Below are 22643 nucleotides of genomic sequence, written 5' to 3'. Positions count from 1 at the left end.
AAGCCCCTCCAAAAAAATCCTTGCATTTCGGTCATTGCATTCTAAGACAAGTCGTATGTAGCATATATATATATATATATATATATATATATATATATATATATAGAAAGGTACGTATTCCTTCATGTATGTATTTATTTATCCATTTACTTCATGAATACGGAAACCCATCTTACTGTGCACAGCCTTATAAAGCCAAGCGTGCTACGCATGCATACGCATAGAACTCACTCACTTTCTACAGATCATGTTAAATGCTGTGATTTTAAGGCTAAGTGCTTCGGAACAACAAACAAAATAAACTTGAGTTAGGTGCTAACAACCATCAAAACTAAGCGTGGACTCGGTTCCTAGCTTATGTTTTTACGGCTAGCCTGCTGGGCGGTGTAATCAGCTGATGACCATTGCAGAACTTGTTCTTCTCTAATAAATGAGTACAATATATCCTAACATTCGAAATATATTAAGAACATGATGCATTAGTATGGTAAGTGTCACACACTCGAAAGCTAATGAAAATGACACATACGACGTCGGCAGCATGTAAAATTACGTTCGGCAATTGCGTGTAAAAATTCATCGGCGCATATCCGACCGCTGCTCTGAGGCAAAACCACCAATGCCAATAGGGACGAAACCTGAGCAATCATGGGCGCCGCAGGGGGCCAGCAGAGTGGCTCCTGTCAACAAGTATAGGGTCCGCGGAGCAAGCAAAAAGAACCCAAGACCAACGTGGTGAGCCCATGAACGACCGGTGGTGCTCCGGCAGGCCGACGTATAAGGCCCCGGCCAGAGCACAGAGCCCTCCCAGCGAAGGGGAATTACCCAAGACCATGAGTAAATACCCCTGTGCGATCAAGCGTGCACGGGGTGTTAACAACACGAGCCTCGATTGAAGTACAGTCTTCCGCAAATGAGCCCAAAGGGAGAAAATCCTCGATGAAAGAAGATGGCCCCTGAGCATCAAGTGTCTCCGTGCCTTACCTTATAAGAGGCCTAGTAGCAGTACAAGGCGCTGCAAGCAAGTAGGAAGAGCTTGAGACTTAAATGAAGGGCTCCTGAACAACTGAGTGTACCTTAGCATATGGGGCCTGGAAAAAGCGTAAAGAGCCTTTCGGGCGAATGGGGAGAATCCGCAGGGAAAATCTGATCGATCAACAGTGCTCAGACATGGAGGCAGATAGCGTCACAACAGCCCACTGGGCGCTACGGGAAAATGCAAAGAAATCAAGAGCAACGTGGAAAGCTCCTTAGCAATCAGATTGACCCAGCAAGTGGACATATAAGGCCAGGAAACCGACATCGCAATGGCTCTAGACAGCGTAACGAGCTCCAAAATTTCCCCCAAGCAACACTTTTTTCAATCAGCAAAAAAAGAGCTTCGTCTGCTTATGAACTCTTTACCTTTGCTAACAGTTGTTCTTGGTCGTCTGTAGGTCCAAAGGCTTCCAATGTTGTAAGAAAATTGTGTCCGTCCGGCCGGTCATGGGCCCCTTCGGAGCCTTTAAGTTCCCCCGGCATTCCATGGGACATGGTCCCGTGCCTCCCCTCCCCATACCTCTGCATCCGCCACCGGCTCGAGCAGCTTAATAGATGAGGCCCACCAGGAGCATAGGGCGATCCATTCAAAGAAGAAATACTCACGACACAATGTGTAGAGGTCTGAACGATCGAGTGCGCCAGAGCAGGTTGACATATAGCGGCCCCAATCAAGAGCGTAGAGCCCTCCATTCGAATAGAAAGTACCCAAGACCCAATGAAGTGGGCCCCAGAATGACCGAGTGTGCCCGAGTAGGTTAACAGATAAGGTTCCCAAAATGAGCATAGGACCCTCCGTTCAAATAGGAAGCACTCAAGACCCAATGCAGAGGACCCCGAATGATCCAGTGTGTCAGAGCAGGCAAATATATAGGGCCCCCGTCAAGAGCGTAGGGCCCTCCATTCAAATAGAAATTACCCAAAACCCAATGAAGAGCGCCCCCAATGATCGAGTGTGCCCAAGCAGGTTAACAAATAGGGCTTCCAACAAGAGCGCAAGGCCCTCCATTCGAATGGGAAGCACCCAAGACCTTAGGTGAATGACCCCAGAGTGATATAATGTGCCCGAGCAGCTTATCAGAAGGGGCTCGAGAAGAACGTAAGGCCCCCCCATTCAAGGAGGAATTACCCAAAACCCAGTGCGGAGGGCCCCAAAAGATGGAATGTACCCGAGCAGATTATCAGGTGGCCCAGAAAGGAGTGTAGGGCCCTAAATTTAAACACCAAGACCCAATTACAGGGACCCTGGACAATTCGGTGTGGCCAAAGCGGCGAACAGGTGGGGTCCCCGACAAGGACGTAGGGCTCTCCATTCAGAAAGAAAGTGCCCAAGACACTATTTGGAAGGCTCCCGGAAATTCGAGTGTGCCCGAGCAGATTAACAGATAAGGTCCCAACAAGAGCGTAGGGCCTTCCGTTCAAGTATGGAACACCCACGACACAATGTAGAGGGCTCGAATAATCGAGGGCGCCGGAGCAGGTTAACAGATAGGGTCCCCGAAAAGCGCGGAGGGCTCTTCATTCAAAAAGAAAGTGCCCAAAAACCACATGTAGAGGTCCCGCACGATCGAATAAGCCCAAACATCTTATCAGAGGGGACCCAACAGGAGCGTAAGGCCCTCCATTCAAATAAAAAGTACCTAAAACCCGGTGCGGAGGGCCCACGAAAGATAGAGTGTACCCGAACAGGTTATCAGATGACCCCGATGGGAGCAGAGGACCCTAAAATCAAACATCAAGAGCCAATGTGCAGGGCCCCTCGAGCAATCCAGTGTGGCCGAGGAGGCAAACAGGGGGGGGGGGGGGGGCCGACTAGTGCCGAGGGCCCCATTCAAATAACACGTGCCCAAAGCCCACTGTAGAGCCCCCCGGAATGATTGAATGTGACCGAGCAGGTTATCAGATAGCCCCCCCCCCCCCTCCTCAAAAGCGTAGGGCCCCCATTAAGAAAAGAAGTACCCAAGGCCCATTGTGAAGGGTCCCCGAAGGACTGTTGTGCCCAAGCAGGCCATCAGAGGGGCCCCTGACAAGAGTGCAGGACCCTAGGCAAGTGACAAAGAATCGGAAGTGTCCTAGACTAATGAAGAGGGCCCATGAGCATATCGAAAGTATGTCGTTAAAAAATTTTGAATGAGCAAATTACATTGATCTAAGCTCAGGTATGAAGGTCACACCAAGGCCAAAACCAACATGTTTTATTACTCCGGAGCTTGCTGTATGGGATAGTTTCTGGTGCTCATTTCGAGTTAATTGATAGCAGAAACCGCATTATAGATCTCCATGGACTTCTTAGAGGTCAGGTTAGGTCACTGATCTAAAATGACGGGGGTCAACATTTTGTTTTAGGAACATACTGTCTAACGTAATCTTTGTCACTTAGTCAAATGCAAAACTCGAAGGCAACCTTGCATGATTTTGGCCACCCTGACCTTCAAAAGCTCAAACAAGGTCAGTGACCTTCAGTGAGAATGTGACCTTTGGCTTAGAAACGGTTATCTACGTTCTGGGGGCACTTTGGAGACCAACCTGGAACTTGACCTTGTTCGACCTTTTTTACCCGAAGGTCATGACCTAGGAACCTGACACCTCAACCTAAGTGAGTTCACGCACAGGTCAACACACGCTGTAAATTTAGTGTCTAAAGGTTCCCGAGATCTCAGGGGGGTCAAATTGACGCCCACACGGGCGAAGGGTATCTGGCCGCCGGCCGCCCGGGCGCGTGTTAACCGACCTTGCTCTGGACTTCGTGATCACATCGTCATTGGGTACGAGGATCTGATGGCAATTGATTCGCTACTTGGCCCCGTGGTACTACGATTAATGCGTGCAAAAGGCCCGGCACCCAACGCAACCAAGGTTTTACTCATGGTTTTCCCCACATATATGCAATAAGTTGTGATCTTGAATGGCGGCTCTTATTCACCACATTTTCCGCATTGCGCAGCCCATCAAAGCAAAATTGCATATGAGTGGTTTTTCCCTGCTTCCCCTCGCTAAAGTGGCCACCGAACTTATTTAGGGTGAGCCGTTTTATGTACGGATAAATTCGCAGCACCGCTCGTTCCTCTCTTGGCAAGTAATGTACGTTGAAGCCACCAAAAAAAGGGGGGAAATGGTGCCCGTTGATGGCAAGGCGATGTTGATGGTTTGGATGACCACTGGTTGCGGTAGTTTGTTTGGTAATTGGTGGTCGACAAAAGTTGTCAGCGCAGTGAGGTTGGTTTGAGGGATTATAAGGCAATACCCTGCAAGAAGCCGTGTGAGTGAGGCAATTCCAATTAAGACTGTAAGGGTTGGGCGATGGTGTGGGGCGCCTTTACGCCGTATGATCACTTTTTTTCGACGGCGCTACGTGCTGCGAATCCTGAGGCCTGCTGTCATAATGGGACGGTACAATGCTGTAGTTCAAGCTTAGGTGTAGGTATACATTGGTACCTAATGTTAAAAAAAACATTGTACATCATTTGTCGTGTTTAAGGCGGAACATGTCGTAAATCATCATGAAACAGGTAGATTCATGCTCCCACCTTCGAATTCCAGTAACTACGATAGCGAACTCCCGAGCGCCCCACTCACTCCACCGCCTTGGCTCCCCAGCGTAGTTCCTGCGTCATCGTTGCGTGGTTACAATATTTCTGCTTGTGAAGAACTATAAAAATAAACAAAACAGCCTAAACTAGCCTTATCTTACCTAGCCTAACCTAACCTAACCTAACCTAACCTAACCTAACCTAACCTACCTAACCTAACCTAACCTAACCTAGCCTAGCCTAGCCTAGCCTAGCCTAGCCTAGCCTAGCCTAGCCTAGCCTAGCCTAGCCTAGCCTAGCCTAGCCTAACCTAACCTAACCTAACCTAACCTCCCCACCCTATCCTCTTCAACCCAGTGCCCCATTGGCATCCATGCCCCATGCCACACCTACGCACCATATTAAGAAGTTCTGTTCAGCCGCCATATTCTCATCTTGCGCACGGAAGACTGCTTGGAAGCATACTTCATTGGGTTCTTGGCACCTGGGCCTCCCGTACATTTTTATAGTTCCTGATACGCAGTAATGTTAGATCTTGCGTAGCAACGGCGCCGGGGCCGCGGTTGCTGCGTGTTTGAGGCGCTCGGATGTTCGCTATCGTAGATATTTAAGTTCCGAGGTAAGAGTTTAGATGACCTGTTTTACGATTAATTTCGATATCTTCTGCCTTAAAAACGATGACTGACGTACAATGCTCTATTTAACATGAGGTAGCAATGCATGCCATGACTTCGGTATGTTCCGCGTTAAACCTGACAAATGATGTACAGTGAATTTTCTAACATTAGGTACCAAGGTATGCATACACCTAAGTGTTTTTCAGACATTGTAAAAAGCTTGGAAAAATTTCAAAGCCTCTCAAGGTTGTTTCAGCATTTCTAACGCATCTGTGCATATTATGCCATGTTGAAAAGCCATATTAACCAAGCTCTTCACAATGATATGCTTACAGCCCTTACAATTTGAGTAGCAGTTTATAGGTAGTGTGCAAACAAGTCTGCCTGGTCTACGCAAGTTCAAGCAAAAGTTTGGTCAAGGAAACAAGGCTATGAAAACCAAAGTAAATGCATGTCACAGTAGCAGCCACACAAATTATTGTCAGTGTACATCAGTCTGTTTTCCGAAGCAAGGTGTTATATTCCCTGACAAAGAAAGGTGTCATGGACTTGCACCAGCATGCACCTATCACACACTGGGCATGCATATGTTACTTCAAATATTAGGGGAAATAGCTAAAAACGTGAAGTTTTCAAGTGTGTCTCCATTTAGTTGACCACCATTATGACCACCTTGCCACACTGCCAGTGTCTTGAAGTGACTTGGCTGATGTTTCTTAAATATGCCATAATAACAGGATGTCTTAATTTCAGGTTTTCAACTTCCCACCACACACTGCACACTGATGTCTGATCCTGACCGAACAATATGGTGTGGCAATGTCTCTGGTGAGGTGACAGATGAAGTTCTGTATGAATTATTCTTACAGGTAAGCTTCTCATGTTAGCATGTTTTAAGGCATGTCGACGATGCCACTAATGGTACAAACAGGCTCCTTTGTCAGCATCTGCATTAGGTTATGGCAGCTCCACTGGATATACCACCTGTCAGGCCAGTCTACTGTCAGTGGTAGTTTATGGCCATGCCACCTGAGACATTACTCACATAGCCAAAAGGTCCTGTTTCCATTGCAAGCTCCATTTCAGCGGTCATGTGTGGATGCTGTGTGGTTTAATGAGCTACAACTCTACACACAAAAGCATTTGTTAGCTATAATGCTGTCAAGGGTGCACACTTGAAGCACTGCACTTGCTTTCTGAGTAAGAATATGTAATTATTTAAGTGTGGGTAACAGTATGCATGCATTTAGTATTGGAACATATTATGTATATAGTGTGCTTCCACTTTCCTGGCCTTGTGATTGCCAGGCGGGACCACTGGAAAGGGTGCGCCGGCCGCGGGACCAGAGGACGGGCGATCCGCGCCCCTTCGCCTTCGTCACCTACGAGGACGAGGAGTCGGTGCCATACGCGCTCGAGCTGTACCGCGACACCAAGCTGTTCGGTCGAGTGCTCCGACTGCAGGCGCAAGGCGGCCAGGTGGGTCCGCCGCGGTCACCGCCTGACAAGGATGGGAGGGGGGAAGCCAGGGGGTTTACTGTGGTCACCGCCCGACGGCGAACGTCGCTGTCCTCTGCAGTCCTCTGAGCATACTTTTGGAAATTTGACTGCTGAAATCTTGGCAGTGCTGCGTTGTGAAGAAACACAATTTTGCAACTTTATCCACGCATGAAAACGGAGTCAGACTCGGCCTGTGTCTTCGCTGGATGACTGTTGCTAGTGTATGTTCTGCTCTTATTTATTGTTTGCTCATGCTGCGATTTAAGTAATCCCGACGCCCCAGCTTGGTGGTCAGAAAACTGCACGTCCACATTGTCACACACATCCCCATCCGCTGACCTGGGGAAGTAACATGTTGCTATTGTCTTCCAGCAGCATGACAAGCAGCAGCTGGCGTCGAACGGTCGCCCCGTCCGGCGCTTGATCGAGTCCGGCGGAGGAGCCCGGGCAGAACGCGCCGACCATAGGCACAGCGACCGGACAGCGGGTCGCTTTAGTGAACGCGGGTCGGAGAGACACAGCGTCCGCCGTCCCGACCGCCACACTGACCGCGGTACGGAGCGGGCGAGTGATCGCGGTGCGGTGTGGTCTAATGATCGTGGTACGGACAAGTACAATGATCACGGAGCACAGAGGTACGATGACCACGGAGCGGACAGGTACAATGATCGTGGCGTGGAGAGGTACGGCGGTCGCTTTGCGGAGAGGTACAACGAGCGCGCGGGAGACTGGCACGATGACGGCGCTCCGGAGCTCTCCAGCGGCCGCGGCGCCGGGCGGTACTGTGAGCCTACTGATGACTGGCCCGGTGACCGCCGGAGCGTGCGGCGCGGCGAGCGCGGCGAAGAGGGCTACAGCGGCCGTGACACCGGGCGGCGCGGTGCGTGGGGTGACGACGGATGCGGCGAGCGCGGCGCTGAGCGATACGGGGGGCGACAGCAGCCGCAGGGTGACCTCGAAAAGGCGTTCTACAATAGCCGGTCGCACGCGGGCGGCGGCTCCTCACCCTGGCAACAGGGCCACGTCCCCCCGGACCGGCGCCGTCAGCCGGCCCCCGAGCCAAACCGGAGCAGACGCCACCATGAGTGGCCCTACCCGACGTCACGGCCCCGCTGGTGACGGGCGGCCCGGCCGGGGGCGCCACTGGTGGTGGGCGACCGTGCGGTGAGCGCCGCTTGTGACGACAGCTGTTCTGGGGGCGCCACTAGTGGCGGGCGGCCGCGCTAGGGGCGCCACTGGTGACCAAGGTTCACGTAATGAGCACTGCTGGCGACGGACGCCGCGCTGGTCCTGGTGATGAACAGTCGTGCTGAGGCGCCACCAGGGTGGCGGTCTGTTCTACAGGGGCTGCTGCGGCGACGGGCGGTGTTGACAAAGTGCGTGTGTGTGTGTGGAGGGGGGGGGGGGGACCAATGTTCCGCGCCGCTGGTGGGTGCTACGTGAATTGAGTAGTGGTATCTGCACCCCAGGGGCGAAGGACGCTAGGTTTTTAAGATGTAAGGACTTTTTCGGTAATCGATAGCACGATTACAGGTAATTGATCGTCAGTGGCTCAGTACGCGATGTACTTTTTGCCTAATGTTTCTCTTTTACCCAAATTTGTATCCAGGAATCCTGGATGGGCTTCGAGTTAAATTTGATGCGCAGCGGATCAAATATTGTCACTTACGCAACATGGACATTGACGATAGCTACAGAGGCACGTTGGGTACATGGATGGTACATCGCCAATCAATGGCCTGATTGCTCATGTGTATGTGCATCTCCACCTGTTGCCGGTCGTCTCAGCGAGTCCGCGCTGGCTGTCCCGGAGCTCCGCAGTGTGGCCCGTCCCTGGCGCCTGCATGTGCGCAGTGACGGGTGGCCGCCTGTGGGTGGCGTCGCGGTCTCCGTGGCTGCCAGCGTTTGATGCCGCCACTCCGGCCCCTGACGGGTGCAGCGCTCCGCGGGCCTCTGTATCGCCCACTGTCGCTAGTGAGCCATCTGGTGAGACTGGGGATGGGGGACGTTCTGAACGATTAGTCCGCATCCTGTGGAGTGATCAGTTCTTGTTCTCGGATATGGCGGTGCCGTTTTGGTATATCGATGATGATTGTTGCCTTGTCACAATGCAAATGTGTGTTTTGATTTCGATTGCTGGCGTAATCTAAGCACTGTCGGCATTAAACGGCTTCCACTAGGCAGAGTGCTGTAGACCCGACAACATGTGTTTTTGTATGCTTCAGTGTACCTGGCCACACAAATCTTACGATGGAAATACAAGCTCTTGTTATTATATTTTCTTGCCAAGTACGCAGCCCCAGTAAGTTACCTTTCCCGTTTAGTGGGTAGTTATTTTCTCGCTAGACGTGTTGCAGGGAGAATCGCGCACTTGTCGCTAGCTAGCATATAAACGAAATGCGCTCAAGGCAAATCTCGATTAATTTGGCAACAGTTTACGACATCAAGGCAAGTAAACACACTAACATTTCTTTTTGATGGAGTGGGCCCTTTCGTGCACGAAAGCAGCTAGAAAGAGGACTGTCCAAGCACATAACGTCGATTTGAGGAGCATGGCTCCTGCCCTTAATACTTTACAAACCAAATATTTCGATCCCTAATATATCAGCAGCAATGACTTACAACGCATTGGCAAAACCTTCACAATGGCTGTGAGGCACCCTTGGTGGTATACGGCTCAGTATACCAGAAGCTGTGTTACATCCGGTGATGACCGCCAGACCCGTGCGCTTACCACGCATGATACGTCCACACTCGATGTGTCAACAGATGGGCACTAGTGTTCAGCCCAAGATCGACTTGCCAGTTCATGCGTGAGCTTCGCGAACAGTGGCGGCCCAACCCCCACGAAGATCGGGGGGGGGGGGGGGGGGCTAACATAGTATTACAAAATCTCGTTTCTTTCCATGCACTGTCATAGGGCTCATGCTAAACGTCCTCCATAGTTGGCGGCAGGGAAGCTCCTGTCCCTCCCATAATCCGCCGCCGCTGTCCTCAACTCATCACATCAGTCTTTTGCTCACTGCTGAGTAATTTGTGCCGACGCCGCACAGCTGAGAACGCCAGCTTGAGCGCTGAGACCGAGGTACCCCGTCCGACGTGCCGTTGTCGGGGGACTGCTGAGTGGGGTCGGAGTCCTAGGGCCGACACAAAGGGGACCGGCGGCGCCCGCTGCAGACCGCCGGCGGCGCACGTGACTTATCCTCGGATCTGGCACACTCGTGGCGAACGCGGCGCAACCGGGCGTCGCTGCCGCTTTGTGGCCGCCGGGGGCCAGCTAATGGACAACGATTCAGGACGGGTCACCATCAGGTGACGCCCCTTAGAGGAATCGCGGGGCGTCCCTCGGCGGCTGGCCTGAGGCGTGACGGCGCCCATGGCCGCTTCAAAGGACCGTGCTGCGCTCGTCAGATGCGCGAGGATTTTTAATTGGTCCGTTGACGCCTTCAGACCACTCGAGGCAGGCATGGTATACCGAGCTAGAAGGCCTGTTGGTTGTGTCGGCCGAGAGCTCTGCACCAGACGGGCTGGGCCACAGAGGTCTCAACCGAGAAAGTGTCCATCGATAGGCTTGTAAGCCGTGTGGGGATGCGGGAATGTCAGGGACTGTATGAAATCGTCAGTATCGCGAAGGCTTGCAAGTGGCGCGGTCCAGCGAAGCACACGGCGTTTTCAGCACCTCACACATGCATGACTGGAAAACGCCGGCTGACCGGGGTGACTGCGACCACGCTAACTGCGATCAACATCGGTGCTCTATCAATACTTTATACTGAAATATTTTTCTCCTTGGGTTTTTTCTATTCGCACTCTTAAAATTATGCACCTCGGTGTACATGGGGGCCCCGCGGAGGGGCCTCGTGAAAAATCGACGAGGGAGCTTAAAATCGCTCACTGAGCACCTGGCATCACACAATCAGTACACTAACGAGTCTGGTTCAGTTCCGGCTATGGAGTCCTCCACAGCACGAACGCAATGCCAAGAAGTGGCCGAAAAGGAATGTGCAGCCTGTTGGCGAAATCGGTCAGGGCTTTACTGTTTTTTGTTGATTTTTTCATTCGTGTCATTAGACAGCAGGAGCCAGCTTCCTGAGTGGAAGTTGAGCATGCCGATCGACATACACGAGGTGTAGCTTACACCAAGGTTTCAATCACAGCCCACCTGAATCTAGTTACTTTGAATCACAGTCGGAGTACTTTGGCCGGCAGCGACCAAAGGCATACCCGCGGAATCGATTAACCAGTTGGATTGTGCACACACTAGAAAAGAAAAATGCATCCTGAGCCTCATCTGCGGACTGATGTGTAGGTGCATGTGGCCGTACTGATGTGTATGATCATCTCAATACACAACCGCCGCGCCTTGCCACCAATGTTTGGAAAATCTTGGGGCATCGTAAGTGCCCAGAACATGTGAGGCCTGTGAAATGAATAGTTGTTGTCGGCGTCGGCAGCGTCTCTCTACGCTCGTATATAAGCGCGACTGTCATATAAGGCTCGATAAATCGCGCTTTAAGGCACCCGCGTGACATGGCCCCAGGGTACGAATTATTTATCCACGAACCCAGTGTACAAAAGTGTGGACGAACAAGTCGCCATGGTCTGCGATGGGGAGCGTGGGGCCGAGCTGCAGCCTCAGGAAACAGTGAATCAATGAGCGCATCTGCAGGCGAGTTTTTTTACAATCTCCTGAAACGCGCCCACATATGGAAAGTTTTCACACAGTTCACACAAAGCTTTTGTGCTGTTCGTTGGTAATTTGTAAGCGGTCATTGGCCAAACTGGCCACAAAGTTGCAGCTGGTGAAGTACTCAGTGATAAGCAAAGCACGCCATTTTGACATACAGATATTTGCACCACGGCCGTTGCATTTAGATAACCTACGCAGACCCTACAGACCCTCAGTGTCGCCTCTCGATCTCGCCAGCTCATGCTTCCACCACATTCCCGCTCCATGTACACGACTGACCGCTTCAAACACGCAAGTTCAAGTCAATATGCAGGTAAAGTTTTGCACCCTCAGTAGTCGAAGACACATCCATTTGTCATGATAGGCAAAGCTCAACTATCATCGCTCGAAAACTCGCTCATGAAGGTGGTTATAAGGTTATCAGGTGTCTATCATTCCCAGCGGTTGAAGCCAGCAGACAGGGCTACTAGAGAAGGCTACGCAGATGCGACGCCACCATGGGACTCAAATTTGTTAGCCCATAGCACGGTCCTTGGCTGATACTACGCAAAGACTGGTAGATACTAATAGCATTATAACGAAAGGAGATTTCGTCAATGCACTGGGTGGCAATCCTCTGCTACATCTTTATTTCAATGTCATGTGGATAGATATTGTACATTTTGCACTTAGAACCTTCTAAAGAAAATTCAATGCTGCGACTTGCTTCCAAAAAGAGATCCTGCTAAACCACGTTTTCTAAGTTCAGTACCTGTGCCATATTCGTCGTAGTCAACCTGCCTGAACATTTATATGTAATGCCCCTTTGAGACATGACTATCTGTAAATCAATGGATATCATGTGTAATGGTAACACTAAATTTATAAATGGGCAATAATTGGCATGAATGGTTGTACTGCAGTACCTATATGGAGTGGCGTGTTAAAATAAGGTGACGTGAGGAGGGCGGATACCAATAATTTCTCTGCTACTTTACTATGAGCTTCCTAGTTGTCGGTTAACTCGCAGACCCATAAAGTCGGATGGGTCAGATAAAAAAGATACGAAGGGAATAATACCTCGACTACCCTTGTATATCCTCAAAACTATTTTCGAGCTGAGCTAGGGCCACCACTCTTTGACTGGTGGAAGTTGCAGAACTTGCCAGAGATCGTCCCATTTTACAGGAAAATCTGCTATCTTGAACTGAAATGGCGCGCTCTGCATTTACGCTTCCTGGAGTTCACCCCTCACTGCCCCCATTAGAGCAAGCCAACCCTGCATCTACCCTGGCAACGCCCCTCCTAAGGCTACAGAATGTGCATTCCAACTTCTCCATGCGCGTCCCAGGGTGCTGCGAGCCCGTCTGGGCCGCCGTACCTCATCTCCACCCTATGTTGTTGGTGTTGTATGTTGTACTCTTTTACACCGACTGTTTCTAAGCACTTGTGGCTAGAGTTCTTTGGAGGTTACCCTATCTCTCCGGCGGTTGCAGGCTAGGACCGCGTTTCAGCAATAATTGTGTTGCTCTGGTGCAAACCAATGCCATTTCCCAGCTAAAAATGTCATATTGAATGTGCTAGGCTGAGAAAATCTGGTTTATGGGAATATCTACATCAAACCAGCCGGCAAAGAAAAGCGCTTCGAGCGGCCGTAACGCTGGTATTATGTGGTTTAGTCCCATGATAATGTCACAACGTCGCCTGCCCAGAATGCATTAATGCGGGGTCTTGGTAGAAGAGAGGTTTGCCAAAGGCAGAACAATGGTGAGCTTGTGACTAAAACATTGGTTTCGACCATGAGCTTCGCATATTGCGAATTATGTCTATTTGCTAAGATAATGATGTTCCCATATTTGTAAAGATGATGATGTTTTACAGCTGTTAGGGCTGTGATGTTTTTATATTCGGTAAGATTGTGATGTTTGAATTGTTCCTTTCCACGATGGAATTATTAGGCATGAGCTTAGTGGGATACCAAATCTGAAATGCACGCAAAATGGAATAAACAAGGGCAACACCAGTGACAATGGAAGCCATCCCAGGTTGGTGGGCCGATAGACATTTTTGGTAATTTCTGTCCTCCTTAGTCAACGCCGTCAATGCTATAACTTCATAAACCTAAGGGCTTCATTCCCTTCTGAGCCAGTCTGTTCTGTACACCTGAACGATCGCGCGCGTCACCCCGGTACTCAAGTCGGGTGATCGGTCAGACCTGACCAAGTTTGGCCCATTTCTATTCTCTCTGTACTTTCGAAAACATCGGAGAAGGTCGCCTGCTTGCAGCTCAATTGTTACCTTCTGGACAACCATGTACTGATGCCATTGTAAGATGCTTATCGTCCGCGTCCTTCGACGGAGGATGGCACGATCAGCGCTGTCGAATGACTGGCAATGGCGGTCGACGACAGCCATGTCGCGTCGATAACGACGACTTATCTTAGCAAGGCTTTTAACAACGCTGATCACGGTATCCTCCTGAGCAAGCTGGAACGGTGCGAGGTGTCCTCGGAATGGTTCCGGGACTTTCTGAGCGGTCGGAAGCAGGTGGTTTGTGGTGGCTCGGTTACCCTATTCCTATCTCACGAGGCAGCCGGGATCTCTTGTCGACCCAACCCTGTCCCTCATCTTCATTAACGACCTATCCAGCTTCCCACCCACGGACGCCTACTATCTTGCGCTGATGACGCTCAATTCCTCGACTCCACCACCCCGACGTCATTGGCCTGTCTAGCCTCGTGTCGAGGAGTTCATTTAGTGCCTTCAAAACTGGTTTCAGTCAAACAGCCTCAAAATGAGCCCCAAAAGACAGACTTCATGCTGGGCACCAAACTTTTCATCACAAAGATCGGCAACTTCCATATTACCATCTCTGACTCAGACATTTGTCCATCATCTTCAGTGAAGGTACTGGGTGCGCTCCTCGATTACCGCCTCACCTGGGAACCCCACATCTTCGTACTCGTTCGGCGCTGTAATGCAATCTTCGTATCCATGTTCAAAATTCGAGACTACCTCACTCCTGAGGTTCTTAAGCTCTTTGTTCAAATTCACGTCTACCCCCTCCCCCCACCACACCCACATCCTCTACTGCCTGTCAGTCCAGGGTGGAGCGGTTAGGCGTCACCTAGACAGGGCGCAAAGGTTGGTGCACTTCGCGGCCAGGCCGGTAAGTGGCGTCCGCCGCAGCGATCACATTTCACCCGTTCCGTAAGCACTCGGCTGGCCCAGCGTCGCGGATCCTGTGAACCACCGGGACTGCTGAGTGTGTACAGGGCACTGCACGTCCCCGAATCCCCAGTGCCCTGTATGCCCTACTCGAGACGAGCGTCGAGTCTTCCCGACGCCAAACTCGGCTGTTTGGAGCGGTGTCGGCTCACTGCATCCGCCAAGCGTCCGACTGACCGCCACACAAGGACTAAAAGTGTCATGTGCCAATCAAGGCCAGAGTGCCACCTGGTCGACGACGGGGCAGAGAAATCCTCGACGGTGACCTTTTTACTCTCAGCTGATCATGCTGATCATGCGGGCCGCCACGCCACGGATAATCTATGACTTAGAGGCTTTAAATCATTCCCAGTTTTTGCTATTGATTGTAATTTCTCATGTACGTTGACGAATGTGATATTGACTGTCAACAAAGTAACTAACCATAATTTGTTACGGAAAGGTACAGAGAGAAAGGATTTGACTGCGACGTCAAAGAAATCCACATGGTAACAAAAAGCAAAAGTCAAAAGTGAATTGGCGGCGATAATGATGTGCAGGGAAGTGAGCTGAATCAAGGCGGCCTGCAAGGTAGCTATATCATTTTAAATTATCTGAACTGGTGAAATTTTTGGCAGGCTCATCTCCGCGTATGTAATAAAGCTTATCAGTACGAACCCAACTCGAGGATCTAGTTAGCTATTTGTTGCCTCCCTTTTGGAACACTGATGGGTACGATTGAGACACTGAATATTGAACATGGGCCAATACTGCGGGAATTATTTCGTGCTTGTGTGTTTTGAAATATTCGTCCGCGTATCTCAACCTGAGTTTTCGCATCAGTATATATAATCACGATGAAGATATTAAAATCATCTATTTTAATCATGATTGAGCAGACGATGGCACAACATTTTCACCGCCTTTCCTTTGGTTATTGCTCTGCTGTCTCTGACCATTGTGTGTCATTTGCTGTGGCCTTACTTTTGTAGCGAGCTACATTAATGCCACGGAAAACACCAGTTAAATGGCGGTAAGGACAAAAGTTACAAATTGATCTTCGCTCAGATGTAGATCACGCACCATGCTTTACTAGCCAATGCATGCATGTTTCGAGGTTATGCGATGCAATTCTGTTGTCGATGAAATTAGGCCTCTTGGTGTACAGTAAATGCAAATACCACGTTATATCTTAAATGATCACAAAAGTAGGAGATTGTCAATCTTGTGTTTTAAAACCCCGCCAAAAATATTTCAATTTATTAGCAATAACTGCTAAAAGCCCGGGGGCCTTTTAGCCTTGCTTCGTGGGCACGCGCGTTCAGACGTGGTTGCACTTCTAGCAAAGTTAGAAGACAGTTGATAAGGAATCCGATTCGTCATGTGCGTTAAAGAAACACTCGATTCATTACTCAACCCCAGTACCGCTAACTTCATGCTTGCAACATTCTTCAGTGCCTTGTAACTAAACTGATGACAAAACTATCGGACCGCGAGTGGCCTGAGTAAACACAGCCGCAGAACAGTGAACAGCGTACTTTGTAACCATGTGTCAGCCTGCGGCATTAAAAGCACCAAACGCTATGCGACATACTCTCAAAAATGCATCCCGGTTTTGCAGTGACGTGAGCGGTATGTGAAGTGTCCGGCTAAAAGTGTTTTGCGAGCCGGGTGTGATTTATGTGTCTCCGTTTCCTTGATAGTCGTTGCAAGCATATCTTCTAATCGTATCTTCGCTGCAAATATATCCAGATAGAAATCTGGGCGAATTGCAGGTTTACCACCATGCATCATGAGAGCGAAACCTTCTTCTATCGAGCTCAAGAGACGTGAGATTAGGAGGCTTTAGCCATCGGGGCTCCCTTATCCATCATGGCCGGCATCGGTGGACACGAGATTCGTCACAGGCTCTACGTTTTTGCAATCAACATTAAAACCAACGGCTACTGATAAGTGGTTTTTGGTGTTTCTGTTTATACCAGGAATCAGTCTGAGAGTGATTCGACGGTTAAATGAAATGTAGCAAAAAATCTTGAAGCTATTAAGTTACAGGCTGGCAAAGTCAGAGCAAGCACCATGGCGCTCGTCGGTCGGCCGTATCAGCAACGCACGCCCGCGGAAGAGCCGCCATTGCAGGAGGATCGCGCTCGTGGAACGTCTGTCTCTGGTGCTCGGAGAAAACCGTTGGTCATTGACCGGGTCCCCCGCTCAGTTCCACCTTGGGCCCCAACATATCACGTTATTACCCATCTGGAGGGAGCGGGCGCCATCTGCGCCGGCCGGAGACGCGTTCTTCCCCCATCGTCAGGTGGCCACAAGGCCAGAGTGGAGAACAGGCCATAGCTGTTATTTTAGACGTTGGCGTGGACACCTGGAAAACGCCGCACCTTATCCAAATAAGCTACATGAAGATGTCAGTATCATACGTTTGACCAGTTTGTAATGCATTAATCTGCCATTGAAATGAGCTCAATTTTACTTTGTTTGACCATAGGGCGCAGCGGTGTTGTCATGATTGTGCAACACTGCCATACTCTGTTTGCTACTTCGCTAGTTGCTAATCGCCTGCCCTGGTAAGAACACGATATATTTGCTATTTAACATGTTGCCTGCAATTGCCGATCAGTACGAATGTTCTGATGTTGATTTCGTTTGACGCAAAGCTACTTGACACGCGCCCGGGTGGCCAGTTAGATACCCTTCGCTCAGGTGGGGGTCAATTTTACTCACCTGAGATATCAAGATCTAAGAAAGCTAGATGCACCAAATTCACAGGGTCTGTTGAATTGTATGTAAACTCACTTAGGTCAAAATTTGAGGTCCCTAGGTCATGCCCCTCGAGATAAATAAGGTCAGGCAACGTCAAATTCCAGGCTGGTTTCCAAAGGGAATCTAGGCCCAGATAACTGCTCTAAGCAAAAGGCCACATGCTCATTTAAGGTCCGTGACCTTGCTTGATCTTTTGAAGGTGATGGTGGCTGAAATCAAACAAGACTGCTTTGAGTTTTGCATTTGAATAGGCGGAAAACATTATCCTAGGCAGTACGGTCCTAAAAACAAAATGTTGACCTGGGCCATTTTAGGCCAGTGACCTATGCTGACCTTTAAGAGGTTCATGAAAGGTGCAAAATACGGTTGCCGTTATCAAAAAATTGAAATGAGCAATAGAAACTCCCTCATACAGCAAGCCCTAGAGTAATAAAACATGTTGGTTTTGACCTTGGTCTGACCCTACGTCAATGTAATCTGTTCACTTAATTGTTGTGTTGCCTAAGAAAGCATCTCAGAGAGGTGTGGTTTCGTCTAACACTCCGTTGTTGGATCAGGTTAAAGGATTCCCTGGAAATCGCCTTCGCTGAAATCATTGCCTGACTTCGACCTGCTATAGGTCAGCGTCCTTACAACGTAAATATAAATTTTTGATGCCAGACGATTTGCTATTCAATTCTCTACAGCTATGCAAAATTTGACGCGGGTACGCCGCATCGTTCTGAAACCATTCCGAAAAAACCTTAGGGGGGTCAATTCCCCCCCCCCCCCCGAGTGCGTGTTAAGCCATGGCTGTCATGACCCGGCATTTAAGTCACCCATAGAAATCATTCTCTGAAAATATTGTGACCAACTTCACTGGGGCACATACAACAGTGGGATAGGCAGACTTCATTCCGCCCTCTCCATGACGGGTCATTCTCACGTGTCCTCCAAGGCGCGTTAGCAAGCTTGTAAGAGCGGCCACGACCTCATGCGTCCTCCAAGGCGCGTTAGCAAGCTTATAAGAGCGGTCACGATCTCACGTGTCCTCCAAGGCGCGTGAGCAAGCTTGTACGAGCGGCCACGATTGGGTGCTGATCACATTCTCTATGACCCTTTTGGCGTTGTATGGAATTAGCTCACGAGCTCTCGGAATGACACGGTCTTGGCGACGCTTATCGGTTGGCAACTAGACCCAGAGACGATAACGCCTCAGGGGCTGGAGCCATCCAACACAAGCTGAAAAGGAAACGAACCAAGGGCAATACGCGTTAACTTCTTAGCGGGGACTATTGAAACTTCGCTGTTCAAACGTGTTTCGTTGGCGGATTCAAATTAAAGCTATCGCCCATGGGTGAATTCCCGACTAAGCTATGGTTTTGATTGGCTGGATACGCGCTGGTGACCTGGTACACCTATTGCTGCCCGAGCTTGTGTTTTGCGTACTATAACTCATGTGTTGCACGAGTGAGTTAGCCAATTATGTAATATCTGGTCGGCTTGCATGAGAACTATGGCGTAGACAATGGCTAATAAAGAGCCATTGGCCAATAATGTCATTATTCTCCTCAGCGTACCGCGCCAGATTCATCACCTCAGCGCCGAACCCAAGGCTTCCTACGGGCTTCCCGTCCCATCCATCACATTATTGAAATATATCCTGTCTTGCCCTCCTCCGCTGCACCCATATTGGTGGCTGGCGGTGCGCGCTGCCCGGTCGTCGCTCGGCACCGGCTCAGCAGCGGCCGGCCCGCGGCGTCGGGTCGGAGCGGCACTCCCCGCCGTCTTGGCGGCGGCGGTCCCGCTGATGAGGCGGCGCCGCCCGGCAGGGTGCGTCGCGCGCACCCCGCAGCGGCGATTGTCCGTGCCGAGGCGCCGCCGGCTCCTGGCGCGGCGACGACCCCGGCCATTACCCGCCCACCGAGCTGCTGACCGGGCTGAGAGTCGGCTCTGGGGTCGACGGCAACGGTGATGCAGGACTGACGCGGTGCCGCAGGAGGTCATGACATCGTGCCTCCTCTTACGCCAGGCCCTGACGACCCAGCCCTAAGCTGAACGTCGCAGTGCCTTCCAGTGAGCACGACTTGTAGTTGTGAAAGTCGGTTAAGGGAGCGGCTGGGTGGACCCTGGTGAATAGCATGCCACACGTGGCGTTCCGTCGTGTCCGCAATGTTCATGGTGTCGTCACCGCCATTTGATGCCGCGCCGAGCTCGTAGCCATCCGGCAGGTACCTCCCAATTTTCTTTTACCACGGAGGCGGCGGTCATAAACTCACGACGTACCCAGGGCTCTTGAGCGTCTTCCTGGCGATCTGGTCGAGTTTGGCGTGCGGCGGTGCGCGGCCGACGCCAGGTCCGTCTGCCGGCGGCGTGGGACGGTGATTGGTATCGACCTCGGCGCCAATATAGACTGCAGCTCGTGAATTGTCGGCCCAGCCCCTCCACAGGAAGCAATCGCCACGCTGCGGGGGCAGCCGGGCGCGATCTGCGGACTAACCAGAGTTCAGACGGGCCGTGAGACCCTTACGCCGATCAGACAGGATTGAGACGCCGTCTCCCACTGATCAGCAGGCCTCCCAGGGGCGAAGCAGGACGGGCCTCATCTCCAGTCGACCAGACAGGACCGGGTAGGACAGGCTGGGCCGTCGCCCCAGGACTGCTGCGGACTGAGAGAGCCGAATGTATCCCGCACGGCTGGCTCCCGCAGGTCGAACCACTGCTGTTAGAAACGGGGACCTCGCGCTGGTGGCTCTGACTCCTGGGTCGAGAGTGTAAGAAATGAAGGTCGTTATCTGGTCCTGATAAGCCACGTGACCCGGCGCAGGTTTTAATTCTTTCAACACATTGTCTCTTTTTTTGCCGCATAGCAGGATCTTGTCGATTTGCATCATCCAGCGGCGTTACCTCGACACCTAGCTTGGTCCCATATTTTCTTTTAAAAAATCACGGTCCTTAAGGCATCAGGTAATTATTAGCTTGATCACAAGTAGCGATAGCTCATACTGATACGTGAGCTGTCCTGAGCTGGGATCACTGCCTCGTTTTAGCTCAGAAATTGCCTACTTTTGCTTGAAGGTCGACAATGGCTCAAGACAAATGGTATTCGCGTATTTTCGAGAAAAAACAACAACGTGCCCTGGGGTTTCAGTGTTCCGTTGTCCCTCGCCCAGCTCTGGCGATTTGCAGTTTCGTGGTACGGCCAAACGTGTGATTATAGATCACTTAACCGCCCAATGAAACAATTAATGAGGACATTAGCCACACTAACTATGGGACAGGACGACGGCCAGATCGGGCCGTGGGGGCCCTGCCAGGCTCTCCCGGAGTGTGGCGATAATGAGGAGGGCCCTCCAGCCGCTGCCCCTTCGCTGGAAACACGGAGACAGCTGGCCAGAGCCTCAGCACCCCAGCGCCGGCTGGGTCGGCCGGTGAGGGCTGCTACTTCCGACCAGCGGTGATGCCCCAGTAGGTTGGCCGGTGCGGGCTGTTACTTCCGACCAGCGGTGATGCCCCTGTGGGTCGGCTGGTGCGGGCTGTTACTTCCGACCAGCGATGATGTCCCTGTGGGTCAGTCGGTGCTGGCTGTTACTTCCGACCAGCGGTGACGCCCCAATGAGTCGGCCGGTGCGGGCTGTTACTTCCGACCAGCGGTGACGCCCCAATGAGTCGGCCGGTGCGGGCTGTTACTTCCGACCAGCTGTGATGCCCCTGTGCGATGGCCGGTGCGGCCTGTTACTGCCGATCAGCGGTGATGCCCCAATGGGTCTGCCCGTGCTGTTACTCCAGATAGGCGGGTCTGAGTTCCCACACCGGGTACACCATTCCTGTCGACGGCGAAGCGAGATTTAGATGTTGAGAGCTGGGTGAGAGAGTAAGTTCGGCTCTGACTCACCATTACCACCATCTCTCTCTCTCTCTCTCTCTCTCTCTCTCTCTCTCTCTCTCTCTCTCTCTCTCTCTCTCTCTCTCTCTCTCTCTCTCTCTCTCTCTCTCTCTCTCTCTCTCTCTCTCTCTCTCTCTCTCTCTCTCTCTCTCTCTCCTCTCTCTCTCTCTCTCTCTCTCTCTCTTCTCTCTCTCTCTCTCTCTCTCTCTCTCTCTCTCTCTCCTCTCTCTCCTCTCTCTCTCTATCTCTCTCTCTCTCTCTCTCTCTCCTCTCTCTCTCTCTCTCCTCTCTCTATCTCTCTCTCTCTCTCTCTCTCTCTCGCTCTCCTCTCTCTCTCTCTCTCTCTCTCTCTCTCTCTCTCTCTCTCTCTCTCTTCTCTCTCTCTCTCTCTCTCTCTCTCTCTCTCTCTCTCTCCCTCTCTCTCTCTCTCTCTCTCTTCTCTCTCTCTCTCTCTCCTCTCTCTCTCTCTCTCTCTCGCGTAATCCCCTTTTTAGTGCATCCTCTTGCTCTTTTGCTCTATAATTCTCGACGAAGCACTCCTTAAAGTTAAAATCCCTATCATTTTCTTCCTTTTTCTTCCGCGACTTGCGCTATGGCTGGTTTTTGACTGCATCGGTTCGGTAGACGGCACTGTAGTCTTGATGCCCGGTTGTGCAGCTTAGTGGAGAGACCAGGGCATGATCAGACCAGACGGCAAACAGCATTCAGGCAATCTCGCGACCGCTTTAGCTCATTCCTCCTCTGCGTTTCTTCCAAAGTATGATCAGAGACCCTCCTTATCAAACAACCGGGCAAACACAGCGTATGAGCGCAGATGTGCATCAGCCTGCGGCGAGCACACATACCATTTCAGGTCATGCATCGCTGATGGGTAGCATTTCTGCTCTGCGAAACATAGCAGCCGCTGTCCCGTCACCGCGTGTCGCGAGAAGCTGCCCAGTCATATTCCGTGCCAATCATGCTGATTTTAGCCAGCAATGATGCAGAAAGAATGCTCGAAAACAGTCCACCAGACATGAACACAATCAATCAGTTTATGCGCAAACTGTTGTTATGACGATCAGGCTGATGGGTAGACGGGCGACATGCCCTGAGCGAGTCAGTGCCTCCTTTGTCCGCTCCGACTCGGTATGCGAACGGTGGCGGGAGAGGGGACAACTCAGAAGACCTACCCCCCAGGAGACCTATGCGCACTGGACCTACGCCTACGAGGCCTACGTTTGCTGGGCCTAGCTCAAAAGACCTACGCCTGCTGGACCAGCGCTCACAAGACCTACGCTTGCTTGACCTACGCTCACGAGGCTTACGCTCGTTGCACCTACGTTCACAAAACCTACGCTTGCTGGACCTACGCTCAGGAAACCTATGCTTGTTGGACCTACGCTCACGAGGCCTACGCTCGCTGGACCTACGCTCACGAAACCTACGCTCACTGGACCTACGCCCAG

The 22643-nt window shown here is 51.2% G+C and overlaps 1 protein-coding gene across 1 annotated transcript in view; it reads left to right on the top strand.

Moving 5' to 3' along the window:
- The first annotated feature begins 3764 nt into the window (after positions 1 to 3764).
- LOC119108205 (uncharacterized) overlaps positions 3765 to 22643 on the top strand; it is a 110493-nt gene continuing 91614 nt past the window's right edge. The window contains exons 1-4 of the mRNA XM_037231791.1: positions 3765 to 3846; positions 5939 to 6054; positions 6494 to 6664; positions 7058 to 7727. Coding sequence (XP_037087686.1) covers positions 5971 to 6054; positions 6494 to 6664; positions 7058 to 7727 — 925 coding nt within the window. The 5' untranslated portion in view covers positions 3765 to 3846; positions 5939 to 5970. The remainder of the gene's footprint in view (positions 3847 to 5938; positions 6055 to 6493; positions 6665 to 7057; positions 7728 to 22643) is intronic.

Source organism: Pollicipes pollicipes, unplaced genomic scaffold, assembly GCF_011947565.3.
Source record: "Pollicipes pollicipes isolate AB1234 unplaced genomic scaffold, Ppol_2.1 Scaffold_2555;HRSCAF=2994_pilon_pilon_pilon, whole genome shotgun sequence".
NCBI lineage: Eukaryota > Metazoa > Arthropoda > Thecostraca > Pollicipedomorpha > Pollicipedidae > Pollicipes > Pollicipes pollicipes.
This window is presented reverse-complemented; position numbering and strand designations above follow the sequence as displayed.